This window comes from Urocampus carinirostris, chromosome 5 (assembly GCF_059441175.1).
Source record: "Urocampus carinirostris isolate Australia breed hairy pipefish chromosome 5, RoL_Ucar_1.0, whole genome shotgun sequence".
Taxonomy (NCBI): Eukaryota; Metazoa; Chordata; class Actinopteri; order Syngnathiformes; family Syngnathidae; genus Urocampus; species Urocampus carinirostris.
Window position 1 is genome coordinate 19,515,620 of NC_142353.1, and position 23,838 is coordinate 19,539,457.

The 23,838-nt window shown below is 39.4% G+C and overlaps 1 protein-coding gene and 1 pseudogene across 3 annotated transcripts in view; one reads left to right on the top strand and one right to left on the bottom strand.

The window, feature by feature from the left end:
• Positions 1-23,838, top strand: part of grid2 (glutamate receptor, ionotropic, delta 2) — a 669,082-nt gene that overhangs the window by 438,102 nt on the left and 207,142 nt on the right. For all 3 annotated transcript variants that reach the window (XM_088336089.1, XM_088336090.1, XM_088336092.1), the window contains exons 7-8: positions 6,297-6,458; positions 12,858-12,977. In XM_088336089.1, the coding sequence (XP_088192215.1) occupies positions 6,297-6,458; positions 12,858-12,977 (282 nt within the window). The remainder of the gene's footprint in view (positions 1-6,296; positions 6,459-12,857; positions 12,978-23,838) is intronic.
• LOC148365687 (serine/threonine-protein kinase 4 pseudogene) lies at positions 19,789-21,210 on the bottom strand (annotated as a pseudogene).

Below are 23,838 nucleotides of genomic sequence, written 5' to 3' on the forward strand. Positions count from 1 at the left end.
GAGTGACCTTTTTGTCACCAGGAGAGGGACCTTTTAGCACATGCATGGGATACAGAAGTGGCTGAAAAACGTTCTCCTCAATCCTGAGACAGGGTTGTGGAAGTTGCCTCCTGGGACTTTTGGTGGTTGGGCCATTCTGTCATATTTTACAGAGCTGGACCCAATTGCAGGGAAGCCGTAGAAAGGTGTGCTCAACAGAGGATGCTATTGATTAACAAAAAACAAAACAGGAACATAAAACAAACAAACCAGGTATTAAAACAACTAGCAAAGTATCTGTACAGGAAACAAAAACCAAAGCCTACATGGTAACTGAAAACAGGATGGAAGTGAATGGAAATGGCAATGACCAACCCCGTGTGCTGTCCAAACGGTCATTGGTTTGGGCACACGTGTGCTCGGTTCTGCAACCCCTGGTTTGTGTCCTCTGGCGAAGGTGTGGTGCCATAACCTGACAGTCTTTTGTTTGGATTTGTTTATGTGACAAGTCAAAGTAAATGGATGTAGTTGGTGTGTCTCGTATTGGCATCAATGGCTACTCAAGTGTAAAGAAACACATATTTATCAAACATCCTTAGTTAAAAGACAGAATGTAGTGTTCAGATGATAATCACAAGTCTTGGACTGTCAGTACTCACTCCTGAATTTCCTTATGTTTCCTTAAAGGGACAGTGTGTATTATTTAGTGCCTCCTGGTGGTAAAAATAAACATTGGGGGAAAAAACATAAAAACAATAATGTTTTAAATAAGAAGAAAACTATATGAACTATGATGCAAACATGCATTTTTTTAAAAATACTTGGTGGTCGAGAAATTAAAATGTATTTAACATAAGATGATCCTCACCTAGCGGCAGATTACATTATTGTCCGCCATCTTGCTGCCAAAGGCAACACATTCTTTCTTTTGGACGTCATTTTAATTCATTCTTATTTCCACACAAAAAAAGTGAAAAAAAATAAAACGCAGTAAAAAAAATAAAAAAAAGCTCCACTGTCAGATAAGTGTTGGCCATCCAAAATATTCCTTTTTTTATGTTTTCCTTTTCTTATTATTTTTTTTAACATTTACTTATTTTCCTTTATTTTATTGTTTCCCATTATATTCCTTTTTCTTGTTTCCTCCTTTTTTTATGGATTTTTTGCATCTTTTGTTTTTCTATTTTTCTTTTCTTTTTTCCCTTTTCCTTTTTTCTTCTTGTTGTATTTCTGTTTTTTGTTTATTTTCATTCCCCTTTTTCTTTTAGATTATATGTTGTTCTCTCTCTTTTTTTTCTTATTTATTTTCTTTCTTTTTAATTTCCCCCCTTTTTTTGTTATATCTAAAAGGCCAGGGCAAACGTGATACCCCCTACGTTATATTTTGTTCACTTTGAGTCTCCATAGTTTGCCTTTTTCCTTGTACATGTTTGGGTTGCAACAAAACCCTTCAGAGACATCTCGTGGTCAAATATATAAAACTGACCTGCACTCCTCTTTTTAGCCTCTTTGCAGCTGCTCTTACCAAACAGCTCAGCATGGAGGAGGTTTCACTCTATAAATTCTTAATCTAAAATACTGCCTGCCTGCATGAGGCATCCGCTTGTTTTATAGCGTATGCAAATTAGCCATCAACACCAGGAGGCTACGGTGCAGTGCAGGGGGAATCTTTTACTCCTAATAAGACCCCTGTCGTTGTCCCATTGTCTGCATTAAATCTGTACTGCATGTTATTGTCTGAGTGTGTTTTAAGCCACTGGAGGACAATGTGTTTTCATGTCCGCCTGGTCAATACCTTGTTGGAGTGGATAGGAGAGAGAGTCGCCTTGCAGTGGTCTCAGAAGGCCAATTTCACACTGCACTGAAGCAAAGCAATGTAGGGTGACACACAAATGATGTGCATGGAATGCAGAACCCACTGGCCGGTAAGGGGTTCCTGCAACAAGCTAGTGATTATTTTTTTTTCAACTTTAATTTCCACAGAAAAGGGACAAAGAGCGAGAAATGTGACAAGTGTTAAATGTCCTCCAAAGGGAGGGAGGGTGAAGGTTCGATTTTATTTATTTTATCTTATCTGTGCCGGTTCAAAAAAAAGATTAGAAGAGAAAACCTTGATGTCATTGACATTGTGGAGCGCCTTTATTTTCAAAGGTGGTGTTGGGTATTTTGCATGGTTGATCTCTCCAGTTTGGGCCAACGCAGTATGGCATTGACCTTTAACTGGACTAAAAAACAGCATCCTTAAAAAAATAACATTTTCCAATTTACGTTACCGAGACAAATTCCACCCCGCTTTTGATGTTTTAGCAATGACAATCATAATCCAAAGTTCTGCAAGGAGCTGCTTGGTTTAGCCAACATATGACCATTCCGTTTTTTGCGTCAATTAAACACCATGCAGCATTGACCATGGTGCAAAATGTATGCAGGGCAAGTCTCGTCAATACAATAATATCATACTGGCTGCTCTTGGCTCTATTTTGCTTTTGCATTCGTAGACAAAATGTGGATTGTAACACTCTTAGATACACATTTGAACATTTTCCAAAGACAAACATCTAGGAAATTGCAATTAAGTCGGGCTCATTAGGAGACAAACCATCTTAAAACTGCGGGAACAAATTTAGTAAGACGTTGATTAAAAAAAATGCTTGTATTAACTTGCTCATTATGGTATGGTTTATCTTCACCCATAAAAAAATTCAACAGATTACCTGCAACAATTGACTTCTACTGATTTAGAGCCACAGTACAACATGTGAGCACTCGTTTTTCACTTAAAGTTAAGATTGTGATATTTCCATCCGCAATAAGTAGTGCAAGTATTTGCAAACAGAAAACCCGTATTTTGTTCCAGCTACTTGCCTCCCTGGGTGGGGTTTGCATGTTCTCCTGCCTGCATCAGATTTCTCTAGGCACATCCATCTCCTCCACTGTCCAAAACCACCTGTTAGTTTTATTTTACTTTCGGAGTGCTTCATCTGCATCCTGGGACCTCAATTAAATACACTATGCCTGTTATCTGCTTATGTCATCATTCATCCATCAATTCATCAATCCATTAAGTCCTGTCTCGCTCTCTCCCTTTCTTTAGCAACATCAGAGAGAAAAAAAATAAACTATCATTCATACTAATGGCTGATAAAGGAGTTAGTGAGGAACTGGACGACAAAAGCAACAGTGGTACCAGTAGAGATTGATTGGTCCACTAGTGGCAGTGATCCTACAAGCTGGGAAAATGGCTCCAGCAGATATCTAGAACAGCATCAGAAATCACATTCCAAGAGGGCAACTCTGACAACAGCTTAGATCCTGCGCCAAAGCCTAAGATACCCCGGGCCTTTGGTAAAGGACTCAAGACACTAGACACTACATGACTGGTAGAAATAAAGAATTAAGGTAGAGAAAAAGAAATATATGGACTGTACGTAAATATATTTTTGTGATAGGAAAATTTCATAATAGTTTGGGATTCTGGATTTAAAAATGAGCTGAGCTGTAAAATGTACCTTTACAAAAGTAGTGTCTCCATTGCAATTCAATGAATATAACGTGTTCATAACCAGTGCAAATACAATAATAGATAAATTGTGTCTTATTGAAAACTAGTTTTTTGTTTTTTTAAAACACATATTGTCCTAATGAAATCTCAGTTTTCTGTTTGTTACAATGCATAAAATTTTGTCTTAATGTTACTACCTGGAAACAAATTAAAACAGACACTTATGAAGAACAACATTAGTACAATTTTAAACTCTGTTGAGATAAGCAGATGAATTGGTGCCAACATTTGGATTTCACCTAACCCTAATACTGAAAGGAACTTTAAATTGTGCTAAAAGAACTGTAACAAGTGGAAGTAAACCTAAGGAATCACAATGACAACACTGTTCTCTACCTGCCCCCGCTAGTCAGGGTTTTATTGGCTTATTAAAAAGGATTTAATGTTAGTTCAGCGAAAAGCTTTTGATAGAGAGCGATATTGTTCAGGTCAAAGCCATTGGCACCCAGCTGGTCCCGCCCCTTGACACCGGCTGAGACACATTGACTTGATTGCATGTGGGATACTTAAGCGCTCCTTTTGGGACTCCCCGTTGCCAGACCATTGCTTAACTTGAGGAAAAACCTGTTCTTGCCCGTTTGTTCTGAGTAAATGCCTAGATTGCCTTTAAGCCTGTTTTGTGAGTATTACCTAGTTTGAATTTTTGATTGCCTTTCAGCCTGTTTTGTTCTGTCTTTGGTCCCTGCGTGTTGGACAACTTTTATTTTCTAAATTAAAGTGACAGATTGTACACGCAAAATGAGTTCACACTTCCTCCTCCTGGTCCGTTCCATGACAGTATTATCCTTTTTTACGTCTTTATTACACGTTTACTCTTTCCATACAATGTTTCACACTGTTGATATTGATGATGAAAAAGACAACTAAATTCAATTCATTTACATGTTTAAAAGTGTGTGCGAGTGTTTTATTTAGGGAGTCTCAAAATGGTGGCACAATAGAGCATTTCATTCAACAACTGGATATCAATACATTTTTTGGTCATACACCAAAGTAATACTATGCAGCAACATGTTACGGTTAGAAAAAAACAAATAGCGAGAGCAACACATGTAAACGAAGAAAAGCGGCCATCGTCGTTGGGTACTTTTGTGTGCACTAGTGCTTTGATTATTTGTACTTGCCAACGTCTAAAAATAGACACCCACACAGCTCTGTTTTGATGTATGAGCAGTGTTGGTTGCTAGCGTGTGCCTCTGTGAAATAACTTCGCTTAATTAATGGGAGATGGCGGGCGTCAACAGCTCCTGCTCTATGGCGGCTGCTGTCTTTTCATTATCTTCTCGTTATCTTTTTGGGGCAGAGTAGACTCTCGGTAAATCACCGTGTCATCCATCACAGGGCTGAATCGCCCCCGCTTCGCTGCATGGAGGTATGCTCACTTTGCAGGCTTCCATGTGTTTGGTTTTGAAGCAATCCTGTGGTTGGTAAATGTCATTTTAGCAGAACTGTGATTAGTACAGAAGTCTTGTGTGCATCTGGTGGTGAGTCACTGTAAAGAGAAGTGAACTTGCTTGCAGAATGCACAATTTCACCTACTTTCACAACACTGCCTGACTGAATGATTGTCCCAATGTCAAGTCATCAGGCTTGGATTAGTTTGCAATGGTACAAAAATAATGAATGTGTAAATTCGGGTGAGCAACAACAATAATATGCAAAAGTAAAACATTAATAAATACAAATTAATACAGTAATAATAGTAATAGTAGTGGTGGCTGACAAAAAAGTAGTGGTGGTGATATAAGTGTGAGTAGTAGTTGTAGTAATAGCAGTTGCAGATGTCGTAGTTGTAGCAACAATGGTTGTAGTAGCAATGGCAATAGCAGTAGTAGCAGTAACAGCCGCAATAACAGCAGCAGTGGTAAGTAGATTACAATAGTCTGTACTGTCATTGATGACTGTGTAGTGAACATTGACATGGCAATCCAGCATAAACAGATCATAGACACGTAAAAGAAAAAAAACAAGATTAAAAGAATGTCAGGATAAATAGACAAACATATTTACAAGGTCGTAATCGGAGACTGACCATGGTTGTAAAAGTATTGCATCGTAGTAACTGTGCAATGAAATGTGTGTGCAATAATACACATCAGCAACAAAAGTCATTTAATTTTCAATAAAACAGGCAAGCTATTTATTTTCACAGTGTTGGCATTTATTTAGGGTGGTGATGGCCCTGGGGAAGAGACCGTCTCTGAGCATGTTAGTTTCAAGGGAAATGTAACGCCTACCAGAGGGCCACAGGTCAAAGAGGTGGTGGCTCTGTTGCAATAAGGAAAGCTAGTAACTGGGAAGAAATCAGCCAATAATTTTCTGGGTTGTGTTGATTACATTTTTGTGTGTTTTTCCGGTCCGCTACTGTGCCTCTAGCATACAGCACCGCAACGTCTAATAGTAGTCATTGTAGTTAGAAGTAGTAGTTGGAAAGGTAGTAATAACAGTAGTGGTCGTGGTAGTAGTACTTGATGTAGTAGTATGCGTAGCAGTAGTAGCAGCAGTGTTTATAATTATTTATCTTTGATTGATTCAAGACACCTTCAGCTGTCCCTCAAGGAACAAAAGTGATGAGAATAAGTATTGTGGTTTTCATTACATTACTGCAGGGCCAGAAAATTAACTGACAGTCAAAAAACTGCTAAATGCATTTAATAATCCTGTATACTGGAAATTATCAATCAGTCGTACTGCCTAAAACCCAGATTTTATGCAAATATAAATGTTTATTTTTGTTTTTTACTTGTGTCTGCAGATAACTAATCGCTACATCTATGACACTGTGCTGCTGCTGGCTAACACCTTCCATCGAAAACTGGAGGACAGAAAATGGCACAGTATGGCAAGTCTGAGCTGCATTCGGAAAAACTCTAAACCCTGGCAAGGCGGGAAAAGTATGCTGGACACTGTCAAAAAGGTATGAGAATTACACTGCCACCGCGTTCATTTTTTTTTTTTTTTTTTTTACAATTGGGTGTATTTTGGAGTTAATATATTTGCTGGACCACTAATATGTAAGATGCACGGTGACTCATCCATTATAAGACGACAATTAGAAGTTTGTAGGGCAGTTTTGGGACATTTAGTGCACAACTTGAGTAGAAACAATGATAAGACAAAGTGTTATCACCCCAAAAATTATTGGGATGTGTAATGTTACACAGCAACATTAGCTTGGCTAATGTTGAGACACTAACACCATTGCAAACATTACCCAGGATGCAGGTACTTTATGATATCAAGCGTGTATTCATATTTTCTGCATGCTAAAATAATTACATTATAAAATGATTACATATGTATTAGGTATATTCTATAATTTAGATACTTATAAGGGGATTTCATCCATTAACGGCCGTACACTACATTGTAATGTACAGTGATTGGTAGTCATTGTGCTACTCAAACTAGGCGGGCCTGCAATACATTGATTGGGATTTGTAAGGAAAAAATATTTAGCAGCGTTTTAAAGCATGGATTTAAAATGAATTCAGGAACAGGGTACTGACCATGGACTGAAACACTATGGAAACAATCCAAATCAGAACCATTGGAATTCAGGGACAGTTAAAAACCTCAATAATAATGACATTGATCTGTAAATTGTTTGTTTATATTTATGTGCCAAAATGATGCATGTAATCGCAGGAAAAAAAAAAAGTCATTTTAATAACAAACATATTTAAATACTCACATTGTTTTAAGAGTAGCTGTATCTCTCCGTGGAAAACACAAACAATACATTTAGGATAATATTTTTAAAATTCACCGGTTAAAATATTATAAAAATAATAATAATGTATTTTATTTATGTCTTAAATTTTAATATTGCTGACTTAAAAAAGAAAATAGTAGTATCATAAAACTGCAAATCCTAAACAACACATTACTGTTCTTGTCAGCTTATCAACACTGTGACTTTTTTTTTCCTTTAAGATGTTTACAATGCAAACATCCCAATCCCAAATTTTACTTATTTTTCCTTTCATGATATGGCTTATTATGTAAACATTCCATAAAACAGATAATTGTTATTTTCACATGGCAGTGACGATAGGTTACCTTTATGACTTAAGCTATTATTAAGATTTATATTATACAGCATGGAAGAGACCTTTTTTAGTTGTGATCTTATCACTTTGAGGTTCCTGGGCAAAAAAAAAATAAACCATTCCCTTGACAACTCACCTGCCACCTTGATAAATGACTTACAACCCACTGAGCGAATGATTCAAAATGTAAAAAAAAACTATGTACACTCATCAGAACGAAGACCTAGCGTTATTCCATGAGTGCGGTAATCAAAGGCACTATCACGTAAACAGCGTTCACACTGATAAATGTAACAGAAGTCAACTCTTTCAGATCTCTGGGGGCTAGAGGGGTATTTGAATAAGCTCCAAAGAGATCGCCATCAGGGACGCTTTCTTGAAGAGCCTGACTGCCTGATGAAAGTGTTGCACCCATTTCAAGGTGAAACGCTCTGATAGATAGAAAACCTCCACATTTATTATTGCCTCGCGCTAATCCTAAATTAGCATTTCACAGGGCGGCGGCATTTGGTGATGCACCCGATCCATTTTTTATTTATTTAATCGGTATCAAAGCAAAGAGGCACAGATCCAATACAGTTTAAAATACACGATAAAAGACAAAAAGTCAAGGTGAACAGGAAAAGTTGAAACAAATAACCAAAAGCATGCAGGAGTAAACCCCTTGCCAAATAGAAGTGAACGGTTCAGGAAGTGCCAAAAGAGTAATTTAATTGAGTCTATCATTAAAGGTTTTCCTGAATTTTTAAACATGTAAAAATGAGAATATAGAAAATTGATTTTTGAATAAAATCAATATATATATGTATATTCCATCGGTATATTTCTTTTTTTTACGACATCATGCAATTTGAAGAGAGCATCTATTGTCTATGTCATCCTGAGCTATGACGTCATCTGAGTAACATTAGCACCCTTACAAGTAAGTCCCCTTAATACGAGTTAATTAGCCAAAGTGTTACAAGTGTTTTAAGAAATGTTTCGATTGTTTTTTAGCAGGACAGCTAGGCGTTGTGTCACAGGTGAATGCAATAATGGTAAAACAAAGGCCAAGCAGCCGAAAGGGGCTAAAAGGGGCATAAAAAAACACACTGATACCCACCAACAGGGGGCTAATCGGTGTAAAATCGTGAGGCAGCCAGGCTAACCGGAAACCACACCAAAAGGTAGCAACAGTTAAGGTGATAGATGAAAAGCGAAAAGGGACAGAAATACACCATTGAACATGGCAAAACATGCTTCAAGGCCCGGCTAACCGGTCAAACAACACACGGTATGAAGTAAACGAGCGCCAACCAGGAGCAAACAAAACAGGAAAGCCCTCTCTAGCCCCGACTTTAACAGGGAGCCAGCCGGACAATATTGTACCAACTGTCACACAGGCAGTGAAAAACACAAACAAAAATCCATCATCACTTACCTAAAAGGAGGCGAAGGCAGATAAGGAGTGCAGGCTGTAATGGCAGCAGGTAAACTTACCCCACGCAGCTTATGGAGGTAGAAGCACACAACATTCAGAAATATTTCAGAAGGCCCCCATCAACATGATAGCAGAGTTCTAATTTTCTCCAAGAATAAATAATTGTTGTGCTCTTCACGACATTTTTTTCTGTTTTGGAGCTCGCCTCATATCTTGTGTTAATGAGATCCGCCATTTTAAAAGTGTTCCTTTCAATGACGTCATTACTCTACAGGAAACGAAACCGATAGGTCAAATACTGTAATGAATACTGTAGTGAAGTTATCATCGATGGTTGATCTATTTTGGGAATAAAATAACAATGGGATCCACGCAGGATGTGAAGAATTTTTCAAACTGCAGAATCCGCTCATGTCGGGATTCGATCCAGGAGGGAAATAGAGAGTATTTCTCTCAAAGATGAACTTTAGTGATTTCAACTCAAGCTCCCAAGCCCAAAAAGTTTAAATCCAACAAAAAAAATCTGGAATTTGAATGAGAGATGGGACTCTGAAATATGTCTCATTAATTAATGTAATCCAATATGCACCTAAATAATGATCATGCCCAAGGGATTAAAAATCAGAACGTGGAGGTGAACATATGCTTCTAACTCACTGCCATGTGTTGTTTACCTGGAAAGTGCCAGCAATAAAAAAAAATGTTTTCCTGTTTTTTTTCTTTTTAGATTTAGCACACTGTAGACTTTTTGTCAAAGCCTCTCTATTAAATGTTCAAACTCTAGGGGGTTCCTTAGTTTGTAAGAGTATTGACATCCAGCACACTGCAGGAATTAATTGTCTCACATTATCCACCATTAATCACTCCTGTTTTTCATTCTCATTATGACTCTTCTTTTGGTCGGTGAAAAAAATGGTGTCAACCTATGGTAATAGTATTAGATGTGTGAAACAAAATCCTGTTGTAAAATAAGTACCATAGTCACTGTGGAAATGTGAATTTCCCTTAGGGGATGAATAAAGTATCTATCTATCTATCTATCTATCTATCTATCTATCTATCTATCTATCTATCTATCTATCTATCTATCTATCTATCTATCTATCTATCTATCTATCTATCTATCTATCTATCTATCTATCTATCTATCTATCTATCTATCTATCTATCTATCTATCTATCTATCTATCTATCTATCTATCTATCTATCTATCTATCTATCTATCTATCTATCTATCTATCTATCTATCTATCTATCTATCTATCTATCTATCTATCTATCTATCTATCTATCTATCTATCTACTAAAAAAGTTTAACTTGAAAATGTACTTAAGTAACAAAAAAAAGCCAAATATAACTAAAATGTGCATATTTATATATTTTTTGTATTTGTTAAATATATTCTAGGTTTAGGGTGAATTGATCAAAAGAAGATCATGAGAACGGAAGACATTTGCGGTTTACCTTTGCTAAAATCACCAACATTTCAGAGAACAGAATAAGTCGTGTTTTTTTACTAGTGGCAATACGGTTCCACTGTAATTGTAGATACTAAATTCTTTGTTACATTTGATTCACCTTTGACTTTTTAGCCTGCGGACAAGGCTGCTAAAGTTCTAATAACAATTTATTTCTTGTACTTACATTAAATGTTCATTAATGTAGATTAAATAATTATTTCAGTTTGTTTAGTTTAGAACTTTACCATCAACTAAATTGTCAATAAAACATAATGAAGGTCACTGCAATTACAATACTAAGATTTACTGGTATTGGTATCTACTAGCTCTTTTGGCATTGCAAGGGGTGTTGTTTATATTTTGAATGTTATTTTTTCAAGGTAAGGCACCATTACAAACCACATTCATTTACTTACAGTTAAAATGAATGTTGAAAGTTTTCATAAATGTGTGTGAATAATCATGTTGTCCGGTATTTCCTTCAAGGACACGTGGGGCCTTTAAGTATTCAAAAAAGGGATCATTTCTTCATTTCCGGTTGCATTAATTGTAATTCTAGACAAGAAACATTTTGATCCTCACTGCACTACAGAACAAACTTCATCCTTTAACAATTCTACCTGAGAAATATATTCCATTGCTAATAAACATCATTTATCATATAAGCATTTTTTACGTAAGTATGTTGAGGTTGTGACCTGATGAAAGAGGTCAGGTGAAATTATTTATGGGAGAGCAAAATTGTATTCACTGACATTTCCACATACCGTATTTTCCAGACTGTAAGTCACACGTTTTTTCGTAGTTTGGATGGGGGCGAGAGTTATACTCTGGAGCATCTTATATGTTTTTTTTCCTTCTAATGCATTTTTGGGCTGGTGCGGCCTCTAATCCGAAGAAATTTAAGGTCTGGAAACCACATTATCTGCAATCCTGTTTTAAAGGAGCGCAAAGACATTGAATGGCTTCAATGCTGGGATCTCTCTCCGGTCCTTACGAGCTCTTTTCTGACCGTGATGATGCAATTTATGACTCGCTGCAGTGAAATATGGCGAGTTTGATAGTACAAGAGGGTGGAAGAGCCACAGAAAGCTTTTTGATTGCATTACTAAAAAGTTATTAAACTGCACTGTTGTATGTTATTTAGTTCCTGCAGTTGAAAAACTGATTACCCTGAATTCCAGACTACAAGCCACAACTTTTTGCGATATTTTAAACACAGCAGCTTTAAATACCATGCGGCTCATCTGTATGTGACGGCACGGAGGAAAATGGCAAGCTGCTCTTTTCCACAACGCTCTAAACACAAAACATTTTGGTGACGTCGTGAAAACATCATGACACAGTTTTAGAGGTGAAATGTGTTGATATCTCTGCCAACATTACGCATATAATACATGACTGGAAACAAACAAGAGGTTGACGGTACGTTATCCATTATTTACAACATACTCACAATATTTAATCTTTTTTACCCACAAATCAAGTCCTCAATGTATATATCTGAAGTAAAAAAGCAGGAGAAGTTATCTATCAAAAAAATGCTACACTTGTTCTTCCGTATCATCGATGTCAATGACAGGTTGCTGAAGTTTCCCTTGATCATGAAGAATAAAGTGATATGCAAATGCATTTTGGTCCATTTTCGTAGGAACCATCTATGACAACACAAAAAGCCACGCTATTCTTCATAGTACGGTTATCCTGGCACTGTGGTCTAGAACTATAGTGCTCACATTTTAAACGAGGACTCCCTTATTCGCATGTTCTGTCAACGCAGTAGTAAATATGTGCTAGTCTTTGTAATCACCATCTTGAATGGTCACAAGCATAACTGCTACTGAAAACCGCAATAGGTGTGCGGGGGGACGGCACTATTGGTGTTTTGCAGCCCAAATCCCCCATGCGGTTGGCGCAAGGGTTGTGCCGGATAGGATATGTAAGAAATAGACGTGCATTACATTCTATCTAATGCTTATTTCATATTCGGACGCAGTTTGTACAAAGTAAAAATGTAGTTTTGTTCTTAAATGTGACCATGCGGCTTTTAATCAGGTACACTCTGTATTCTGAAATCTAGGGTAGGCTACTCACCTTTGCGCCATTTATTTCTTGCGATAGATGGCTTCTGTTCTAAACCTCCAAAATGGTAACATCTAGCTTTAATAACAAAACATATTCTGAAATACATCTAGAACTTGATACAAAATGGAACAAACTCCAAACACACCTTGACAAGCATGCAAATTTAAGACATTTTAGGCCAATGACAGCTACAATCGTAGAAAAAAATGCATTTTAATCTGGCTGGAAGACTCACTGTTACGTCTTCTTGGTCCGTTAGAAAAACAAGTGGTAATTAATAAACAATTGTATTTTCAGTTTGGCGTGAGCGGCCTGACCAGCTTTTTGGAGTTCACCGACAACGGCACCAACCCAAACATATTCTTCGAAATCCTGGGCACAAACTATGGCGAGGACCGTGGGCGAGGAGTCAGCAGGGTGAGTCAACAAACCGCTTATCATGTCTGTACAAACATCTTGAGTGGATTTACATAAGTTCTCATTTACTTACCTGCTTTTAGTCGTACTTTGTATTCAGCGAGTGCAGCCCTGATTCCTTTTATGTGGACCACTTTAGTTTGTGCAGTTTTTTTTTCACTCAAGCATAGAAAGTGCATTAAAGTATTATTAAGTAGTTGTTTTTGTGTGTGGTCTTGTTTGTATTCTGGCCCAGCAACTCTTCACTCTGTCAATGTGCAATGTCAACTAGATCATTAAGAGGAATATTCAAATGCTCTTTGGCTATGTTGCTTGTATAATATTTGCTTACATGAATACACAATACCAAATTTTTGATTTATGTTTACAATCTATTCTTGTCCAATACACTGAATATCTAACCATCACTAAAAATTGTACATTTCTGTTTTTTTTTACTTGTTCACTACTATTGACGGCGGCATGTGACGAATCATAGGAGAAAAATCAAAGCGAGAGCTTATTCATTTCATTGCGATTGTTTCCAGATGAACTAAAATAGCACATCATATAGACAGGGCTTAGTTTTGGAACGGAAGTGTCCCCACAAAAGTCAAGGGATCATTGTTTTGTTCCCACCAATATAGTGTAATCACTTGACAAAAACAACAACAATAAAACTATGTCCCCATTAGGGGTGGGCGATAATGAGAATTTATGCTTTGATCAGATTGAAGTAAATAAATAAATAAATAAATAACATATAATACTCCCATCTCATCTCAGTAGCTGCACCGCTTATCCTCAGTAGGGTCGCGGGGGTGCTGGAGCCCACACCAGCAATCATCGGGCAGTGGGCAGGGGACACCCTGAACTGGTTGCCAGCCAATCGCAGGGCACACAGGGACAGACAACTCACTCGCTCATTCACACCTAGGGACAATTTGGACCAGCCAATTCACCTGAAATGCATGTTTTTGGAATGTGGGAGAAAACCGGAGTGCCCGGAGGAAACCCACGCAAGCACGGGGAGAACATACAAACTCCGCACAGGAAGTGTGGAGCTGGATTTGAACCCATGACTTGAACATGCGCTAACCACTGCGCTGCCGTGCTGCCCACATATAATAGTATATATTATAATTATGATATAAACAAAACAATTATGTAAGGCACTAAGAATGTCCCTTTTTTACATTGCAAACTAAAAAAAAGAAATATAATGATTTATATTACAACTGTCTCAAAACACAAGCCAATAAAGTCTAAACAGAAAAGCAGTGATTTAAAAAAAATACTAATACTGTATAGAATATCAACTATAGAACTAAAATGCCATGGATTGGACAGAATTTTGGAAATAAAATCAGTAATGCAAATAAACTGTCGATTGCCTCTTATTGGCTCGGTTGCCATAGTGACAACTGATTTACAGTTATTTGTTCAGGAGCAATAATGTTTCAATAGTTTTATGTTAATTTGTGGCGTTGCCATTGTAGAAGACCTCTTTACCAGACAAATTGTATCTGGCATTGCTCTTTTCTGTATATGAAAAAAATATCCACACCTGGCTGCGTTTTCTGTTTGCATTTGTCATTTTTAGCTGGGCACATAGATTTGGCCTCGTCTTCTGCCTGGCGGGCGGGATGCGGCAGCAGAGGCTCCGATAGAGAGTTTCCGAATGTGTCCTTGTGAGTCACAGATTGAGGCTGCGCTATATAAATAGAGAAGCGGTGCTTTAAAGGAAATTGTTGGAGGAGTGAAGTATAAGTCCCAGGATAATAATATTGATCCAAATACTTGCTTAGTATCGATAATATCGAATTAAAGGATCAATCCGCCTACCCCTAGTCCCCACCAATGCCAAAACCAGACCTACACCCTTGTCAGATAGTATATTCTGCTTAAAAGAACCATTCGTACGCACCCCATGCTAAAGAGTTATGCCGCTTGAGGATATTATATTAAGACATCCAATAACCAACAAGCTTATGCGTGCTTTGAACTTAAATAGTTGGCAATTGAGGTCGGGGTGATTCATAGAGAATAAGCACACACGCATTCAAAGTGCCAACCCTTTATCTTTGAGATAAGGGAAGATGTGCTTAGCAGCATATCTTCACAGGCCAAATTAATCGTTACATCTCTGCATTATTTCATTAAGCCCAACATAGCTAATGAAATTGTATAATTGCAGCTTTGTTAACTGTTACCCATTGTAAAGGCGTTTTATTTTCTTTATTTTTTATAACATTAATGAAGTGAATAAAGGGAAGTAAATATTGCATTAAACACATATCTACATTAACAGCCTCTTAGACTGACTGAGAGACTTGCCTAATGATGCCGCTTCATCAAAAACAGCTTGTACATAGCGTACATATGTATTTGTAGCTCTAATGAAGTTTTTTTTTCTTTATCCATAAATTGTCGTAAAGTGCCATGGTTGTTCAGATTTCAAGACCAGGCAGCCTGGATTAGAGGTCATTACTTTTCTTCACATTTTTAAGGTTCCGCAACATTTACATGTTTTGCAAAGCATTTGGTAGCCAGAGCCTGCCTTTAATTACATTATGGGAGAATTACACATACGGAAGGGGATCTTCCGTAGCGGGAGATGGCGGTGTTAGGGACAGAAAAAACAGGTCGATAGCTGGGACAGAAGAGCAAAAATGTGGATGGGATCAAAAACGGGTCGTAAACCGGGGCGGGAAAGCTGATGTGGTCGGAATCAAAAACTGGTCGTAGCCGGAGACAGAAGGAGTGATCAGGAACGGACAGATGGACAAACGGGTGCAAAAACGGAACAGATGGGAGTCAGGGTCAAAATGCTTGCCTTGTAACAGCAGAGGTTTCCTGACGGACTGACAACCGGACAGTGACAGGACTGGGTTTAAAGAGGGACAGGGATCCAATCAGGTAGTCCGCAGTGGCTGGCGCCAAATGAATGGGCACAGGTTAGGCTAGTCAGTAGAGAGAGAGAGAGAGAGAGAGAGAGAGAGAGAGAGAGAGAGAGAGAGAGAGAGAGAGAGAGAGAGAGAGAGAGAGAGAGAGAGAGAGAGAGAGAGAGAGAGAGAGATGTTTTTGCTGGACTGCAATATGGAATAAAATGCATGCCAGGTTAATTGGCTGGCCCAAATTGTCCCTAGGTGTGAATGAGCGAGTGAGTTGTCTGTCCCTGTGTGCCCTGCGATTGGCTGGCAACCAGTTTAGGGTGCCCCCTGCCCACTGCTGCGGGATGGGCTCCATCACCCCCGCGACCCTACTGAGGATAAGCGGTGCAGCTAATGAGATGAGATGAAAATGTCATCAAATAAAAATGTTAGAAAAGTAGCGTTTGATTGAATATAAATCAAATGATTTATAATTCATAAATGTTACCCCATATACATACATTTCATTGTAATCACTCATCTCCATATTATTTATTTACTGTATTTACTATATTTATGGTCTATAAGGCACACTTTTCATGAGTCTGATTTAGCTAGGGTTTTTTTGGCTATTTTTTTTTTTGTGAGTGTGCAGAGCAAAGCTAAATATTGTATCATTTCCCTGCTGAGGCTTTAAAACATTTTTAAACTGCAGCAGCTTTCAGAGTGCTTTACTTTACGGACTCGGTGATCAATTTCATCGCTCTGTGCTGTCGCCACACGTGGTCGAATTTATTCTATTCCTACTCATTGTCGCTGCTGAGTAATGACGGTTATCTTGTAAAAATATTAACAATGGCGGCATCCTTAAGTATTTTTGCATTGAGCTCAAAGCATTAGCGCTTTCTGAATTATGGACAACAGGCTGCAATCACTGACATGTTGATATATAAAGGGGCTGTGTGGGCAGGTTGCATTTGTGATATGCTAATGCCTTGCACTGTAATTACGGGTTTGTTCTCAGCATACTAACTTAACCTCGGATTTAATTTACATGATACACCATCCTTTTGAGTTAGACTGTGTGTACAGTGCAGTGACCAATACTAATTTGATGTATTTTACAGTGGTAACTACACCTAATGGAGATAGCTCAAATATACCGTATTTTCTGGAACATTAATTGATCCAGAGTATAAGTCTTACTTTAAATGTTTGTGTCTTTGTATTTAGGCACAGTGCAAAAACAGCTTCAATCCTTGATTAACAAAAAAAAAAAACAATTAACTATTTGCACACAAACAGCTGTAAATTAAAATAATACAATACTTAAACATGTGCCTGACGAGATTAGGCTGAAGCCAATGCTTTTTAGTGCCTGCACCTTTTCCATGTTTCCCGTGCAGGGTCGACTTATTCAAAATCAAAAGAAGAAAACAGAACTGTACCCCACAAAGGACGATAAGAAAACAAAAAAAAAATGGCATTTCAAACTTATTATGGTATCGCTAGTGACTCCTTTAACATACAGTACCCAAAGAAACTTATATTGCTTAAGAAATAAATGCATTTACAACATTCCAACAGTATTTAGTTCTGGATTGGTAATGGATTTTCTTTTTATAAAGATGAACACATTTATTTATTTTTTCTTAGGTGAAAGATTTTGGAAACTTATAATAAAAATTATTATGCCAAAAATGTATAGTGTATATGAATCTATATTTTTAATGTATGTAAATGGGGGACATTTTCAAGACCATCATCTAAATCGTTCCATGAATCAGTGGCTTTTCAGGTGGGGCAATAGCTTTTCAATATTGTTTGAGAATATTGGACCTTGAAATTATGGATTCCCCTGAGATAATGAGAGTCTATTTTGTAGAGAAACAACTGTTGAATATGTATCCGGAGTTGGTGCTTACATGATTTGCATATTAATAATAGGGATATGAGTTTCACATTATCTTCAAATTTTAACATGTTAGATTTGATTATTTTTTTTATTTATTTTTTTAATGTTCCTTATACCCTGTGGTAAACACAATACTATAGAATTCTCCCGTAATTGGATAAAAAATTTTGTATTGCTCTTATATGGATTTCCCCAAATATCTATACAGTAACTTGGATACAACAAAATAATGCACTTTATATTATATGAAGGTTTTTTTTGGCTTTTAGAGAAACTTAAAATTGTAAAATGTGTTTCTGTTAATAATGTAGTTTTCATCAATAGGTATAACATATGTGTAGAACTCAGACCGCAACGTTATTGACGCACAAGCAGACACAGACAGAAAAGGGCGGGGTGACTGTTTATCAACTAAGAATGCAGATCACAATGCACAAGGAAAGTACACTAAGTGGCAAAGCTGTGATAAGCAAGGCGTAGCACAGCAAGGGATTAAGTAATGGTTTTCTATATTATTTGTTTTACTTGTTCTGTGGTTCTCAAAGAAAACTTTCCGTCTGTTTATTATCAGGGTTGGGTAGGGTTACTTTAACTTGATTACTTTCATTTACTTTTGGATTACTCCAATACCAAATATGCTAATAAATGACAAAATAAACTAAATATGAATAAAATTACTAAATTTTGTGCAGGCTTGGGGAGTAACGGAATACATGGAACGGCAAACATGATGTCGGCAAGCTGTTTGGATTTATTTTCATTTTGTTTTGTTCGCATTTTATGTTAGTTTTGCCAGAGATCAAAGAGATCAAAGCCAGGAGAGAAAGCTTACCACGTGTTGTGAGTCATAATTTTATACATATTTAGTTTATTTTGTCTTTTTTAGCATATTTGGTATCGGAGTAATCCAAAAGCAATTGACAGTAATCAAGTTAAAGTAACCCTACCCAACCCCGTTTATTATCCAGAAGAATCAACGGGCTGTCTGTAATCTTCTGGCAAGCTTTGATAATTGGTCTTGTCCGCTTCTCTCATTCTCATTCATCCTCTTTCACTCATGTCAATCATTCAACGACCTAACACGTCTTCTGACATTCATTCTCGTCATACTTCACCCCCATGCATATACTTGTCAAGTGCCGGCAATAATAGCATGCGACATCTCAGATCGGTCATAATTATCACCAGCGCACAGGGCTAGAATTGGCTTTCTGCTCCATTAGCTGCAGCAGCTAAATGTGGCAGCCTGCAAAGTTGTCTGCGTGCAGCTACAGCCGAGGCTGCAGAGAAGTCTCAGCATATGTAATTGCTCTGTTAGATGTAAATATAAATGACTTCTGAGAAGAGGCAAACGGGTATTGCTTTTAAACATGTTACGTAGCAGCGCAGGTAAGCTCTTGCCGAGAACATAAAAAAGAGGTGGAGGCAGGGGTGTTATGTGGAAAAATTATTTAATTAAGGAGTGAGAGCCTACTGGTACGTTATAAAGCTATTAATGGAGTAAGTACGCATTTTCTCAACAATGGATGACTCATTAAATTGAATCCTTAGTGGAGTACTAGAAATGTTGGTCTCAACTGAAATGAGCTTCTGGCTAGACTCAAAACACTACATGTGGTTTATTTTCAATAAACTTCATTCATTGAAAAGTAAATATTGCTTTATAGGTAGGGTGTGTCATTTGAGTTGTTTTTAAAAAGATGAAAGTAGAATATTTCCTTGAGTATATACAAGTTAAAAATGCCCAAAGGAGTTCAAAGAGCCTTTATAATTTTTATATCTGCTTTTCTTTTATCCTAATCACCGCTCCTCCAGGACTTGCCACACATTTGGAAGCACAAAATAGTCGGTGGTTGTCGGGGGAGGGGCAATATATGTGGGGAAGTTTGACAGACTGTGCGCTTTTTTAAAAATAGGAGCATGTCCCATTATTCATTGAGATGCAGAGCATCATCAGTGTTTAGTGCTCCAAAAGATCACTTTGCAGGTTTCAAATTACCCCATTATAACGCCCCATCTCCTGCCACTCACGAGCAACTCGAATTCACAAATTCTGCTGTTGTCTCCTCTTCTTTGCTTCAATGGCCTCCAAGATGTGTTTCTTCTTGGGTTGGTAGCGCTGTCTGATCTCTTCCATTTCTTGCTCCATTTGCGGGCCCAAGGCAGCAAGACGCAAACGCAGGTCCTCCACCGACCATGAACTCACGAGCTCCAGATCTGCATCCACAAACAATTTGTGGTCCTCTCTTACGGAACGTCCACCGTTTTGATAGTTGGCTTCTTTCTCCTTCTGCTCAAAGTATTCCAAGAAAGATGGCTTGGCAGGCAAGGAGGACTTACCTGTCCTTTTCATTGTTCCTGTCTCATCATTGTCATCAGAGTCAATGACCATGGTCCCTTGTTGGGAGCGAAGGGTTCCCATATCGTCCCCTTCCTTGTCTTTTTGTCTTGTGCTTCCCAATGTGCCGTCTGATGAGTCAATGGCGCGAATGGTTGTTGAGTCTCCTGAATCCGTCATCACCATTGTTCCCTGGTCAACCTCATCCTCTTCAGAATTTTCATGGTCGTCATCATCCTGTTCTCCGTGCACGGTTGCCTCCTTGCGTTTGGCTTTAATTTCCATGGCATCACAAATAAATGGGTGCTGCAGCAGTTGCGTGGCTGTGGCCCTATTCTCTGGGTTCTTCACCAAACACTGATTGACAAAATCCTGAAATGGCTCTGACCAGGATTTAGGGTTGCGGAATGTCGGTGGAGGGTTGGTGGGGATCATGAAGATGGCCCTCATTGGGTGAATGTCAGCATGGGGCGGCTTTCCCTCAGCCATCTAAATGGCAGTTATGCCCAGTGACCAGATGTCAGCCACGCAGTTGTAACCTTTTTCTTGGATCACCTCTGGGGCCATCCAGAAGGGTGTCCCAATAACCGTGTTCCTCTTGGCCATGGTGTCCGTAAGCTGACCAGTGACGCTGAAGTCGGACAACTTTGCTTGACCCTCTGTGTTAAGCAGGATGTTTCCCGCCTTGATGTCACGGTGGATTTTCTTCATGAAGTGAAGGTATTTCAGCCCCTTAAGTGTCAACTGAAGGATGTTAGCGGTCTCTTCCTTGCTTAACGTCTTGCTGCGAATCCGTATGATGTCAGACACAGAGCCTGTCCCACAGTATTCAATGACAATCCACAGGTCACTGTCCTTGAAGTAGCTGCCATAGTAGCGCACCACATGTGGACTGTTGCACTCTTGCATAATAGAAATCTCCTTAATAAGCTCCTGCTGGTCGGACTTAATGGAAACTGGTTCTGTCTCTCGGTAGTGAGCCTTGAACACACAGCCGTACGGCCCTTCACCTAACTTCTCCAGGCTGTCAAACATTTCCTCAGGCTGCTTGGTCAGGATGTCCTCACTCAGTTTCTTTAGCTCCCCGCGAGGATGGGTCAGCATCTGCACCTTCTCCCTGTTCTCCATGATGGACGCTGCGCTTTGGCCGTTCGAACACCTGTACCCCACCAAGTGCCTACCAGCAAGCGCACGTTAGGCAGCTAAAACTTAGAAGCAGTCGGTGTTCTAGTTACTAGCAGGGTGGCTATCAACTAGCTTAACCGACTCGCTTCAGACCGGTGGCGGAAATCTTCCCCAATATGCGCTGCCGTCTTGCAGGTCAGATTTTTGGACAAGGGCCCGCCAGTATTCCTTGCGGATGGAGGCTCTCGGTCAACACAGCCAGCTTTCTCCCTGTGTCTAAACAACTTCGAACCAACAGTTGTTGGAGATTGATTTTATCCCCGTTGGTAGGTTATTTTTTTTTATTAGTGTTGCATGAAAATAGTAAAAGAAAAAATATTTTTAATTACAGTGCAAAGCCCACCCAAACCCCCAAAATACATGAAAAAATAGCTTATTAGTACTTTAATCATGACTTTAAGCGAGGATATGTGGAAAGGCATTCAGGCCATCACCAGATACAAGCCAACCACCGCCCCAGTGCAGGACACGAGCATGGACTTTCTGAATGACCTCAACAACTTCTTTGGGAGGTTCGAGGCACAAAATGGCACCCCTGCAGCGAAAGCGGTTCCAAATCAGGACGAAAGAGCACTCCTCCTGGACTCAGCTGACGTGAGGAAGACCCTGAGAAGGGTCAACACACGGAAGGCTCCAGGCCCGGACAACATTCCAGGGCGGGTCCTTAGGGAGTGCGCCGATCAGCTGGCTTGTGTACTAACAGACATTTTCAACACCTCGCTAGACCAAGCCACAGTACCATCATGCATCAAGATTGCCACCATCATCCCAGTGCCAAAGAAACCCCAGATCTTATCATTCAACGATTACCGGCCCGTTGCACTGACTCCCATCATAATGAAGTGCTTTGAGAGACTGGTTAAAGAGCACATCACCTCCAGTCTCCCCTCCTCACTCGACCCCTTTCAGTTTGCCTACCGGACAAACCGCTCCACCGGGGATGCCATCTCCTCTGCGCTTCACCTGAGCCTGGCACACCTAGAGGAGATGAACACCCATGTGCGGATGCTGTTCCTGGACTTCAGTTCAGCATTCAACACCATCATCCCACAACACCTGGTAGACAAAATGAGACTCCTGGGTTTCAACACCCCCCTGCGGAACTGGCTGCTGGACTTCCTCACTGACAGACCCCAGTCAGTGCGGATTGGTCAGAACATCTCCGATGTCATCACCCTCAGCACGGGCTCCCCCCAAGGCTGTGTCCTGAGCCCTTTGCTGTTCACCCTGATGACACACGACTGCGTCCCTAGGTCCGCCACAAACCACATCGTGAAGTTTGCGGACGACACAACAGTGGTGGGCCTCATCAGGGACGACAACGACCTGGCCTACAGAGAGGAGGTGGAGCAGTTGGTGGGCTGGTGCAGGGACAACAGCCTGGTCCTGAATGTTGACAAAACTAAAGAGATCATTGTCGACTTCAGGAAAAACCAGCCCAACCATGCCCCACTTTTAATCAACAACAAGGCTGTGGAGGTTGTCAGCAGCATCAAGTTCCTAGGGGTGCACATCACAAACAAACTCACCTGGTCCGTGAACACTGCATCACTGGTTAAGAGGGCACAGCAGCGCCTGTACTTCCTGCGGAGGATGAGGAGAGCCCACCTGCCCCCACCCTCCCTCATAACATTCTACAGGGGCACCATAGAGAGTATCCTGACCAGCTGTATCTCTGTGTGGTGTGGAGGCTGCAGCGCTTCTGACTGGGGTAGTGTGAGGAGGGTGACGAGGACAGCAGAGAAAATCATCGGGACTTCTCTCCCCTCCATTCAGGACATTGGCCAGAAGCGCTGCCTATCCCAAGCTAAGAACATTATCAGTGACCCCTCTCACCCCCATCATGGACTGTTCACTCTGCTAGCCTCTGGGAAGAGGTACTGCAGTGTGCGGTGCAGGACCACCAGGTTCCACAATAGTCTTGTCCCCCTGGCCATTAGACTGTTAAATGGTAAATCAAACACATAGCAAATCTAAACTGCTGCTAATCTGTACATCTGTTGGTTTTGTTTGACTTTTTGCACGACTGGCAGTTCTTTATAGCTAGCCACTCCTTGCACATCTGTTTCTCTGCACTATGGTACTTACAGCGTTATTATAACAGTGTTATTGTTACTGTTTACCTGACTTGTTTACCTGACTTTACTTTACTTTGTCTTTACTTTACTGCCCATTTTGCACATCTGGTTAGCTGCTCCTCTTGCACTATTTGCGCTACTGTAAAATACTATACATAGCCATTATTACTTAGTATATTATTAGTACTCAATACTCCAACTCAATACAACATTTTATTTATATCTGTACATTCAAGGAAACTGTGCGGGTCAGATGTATCGACATTTCGTTCTGTATACACGTGTACTAGAATGACAATAAAGTAGATCTGAATCTGAATCTGAATCTGAGATGGCGGCTGAGAGTAGGGAAATTCAAGTTTCAGAAACCACCTTTCAATGATAAGCAAAAATACATGAACTGCCGTATAATCATTTCTTTTTTTTTAAATACTGATATTTGACATATAACGATCCTGATCCAGACCAGTGCTTCTCAATTATTTTCTGTCTT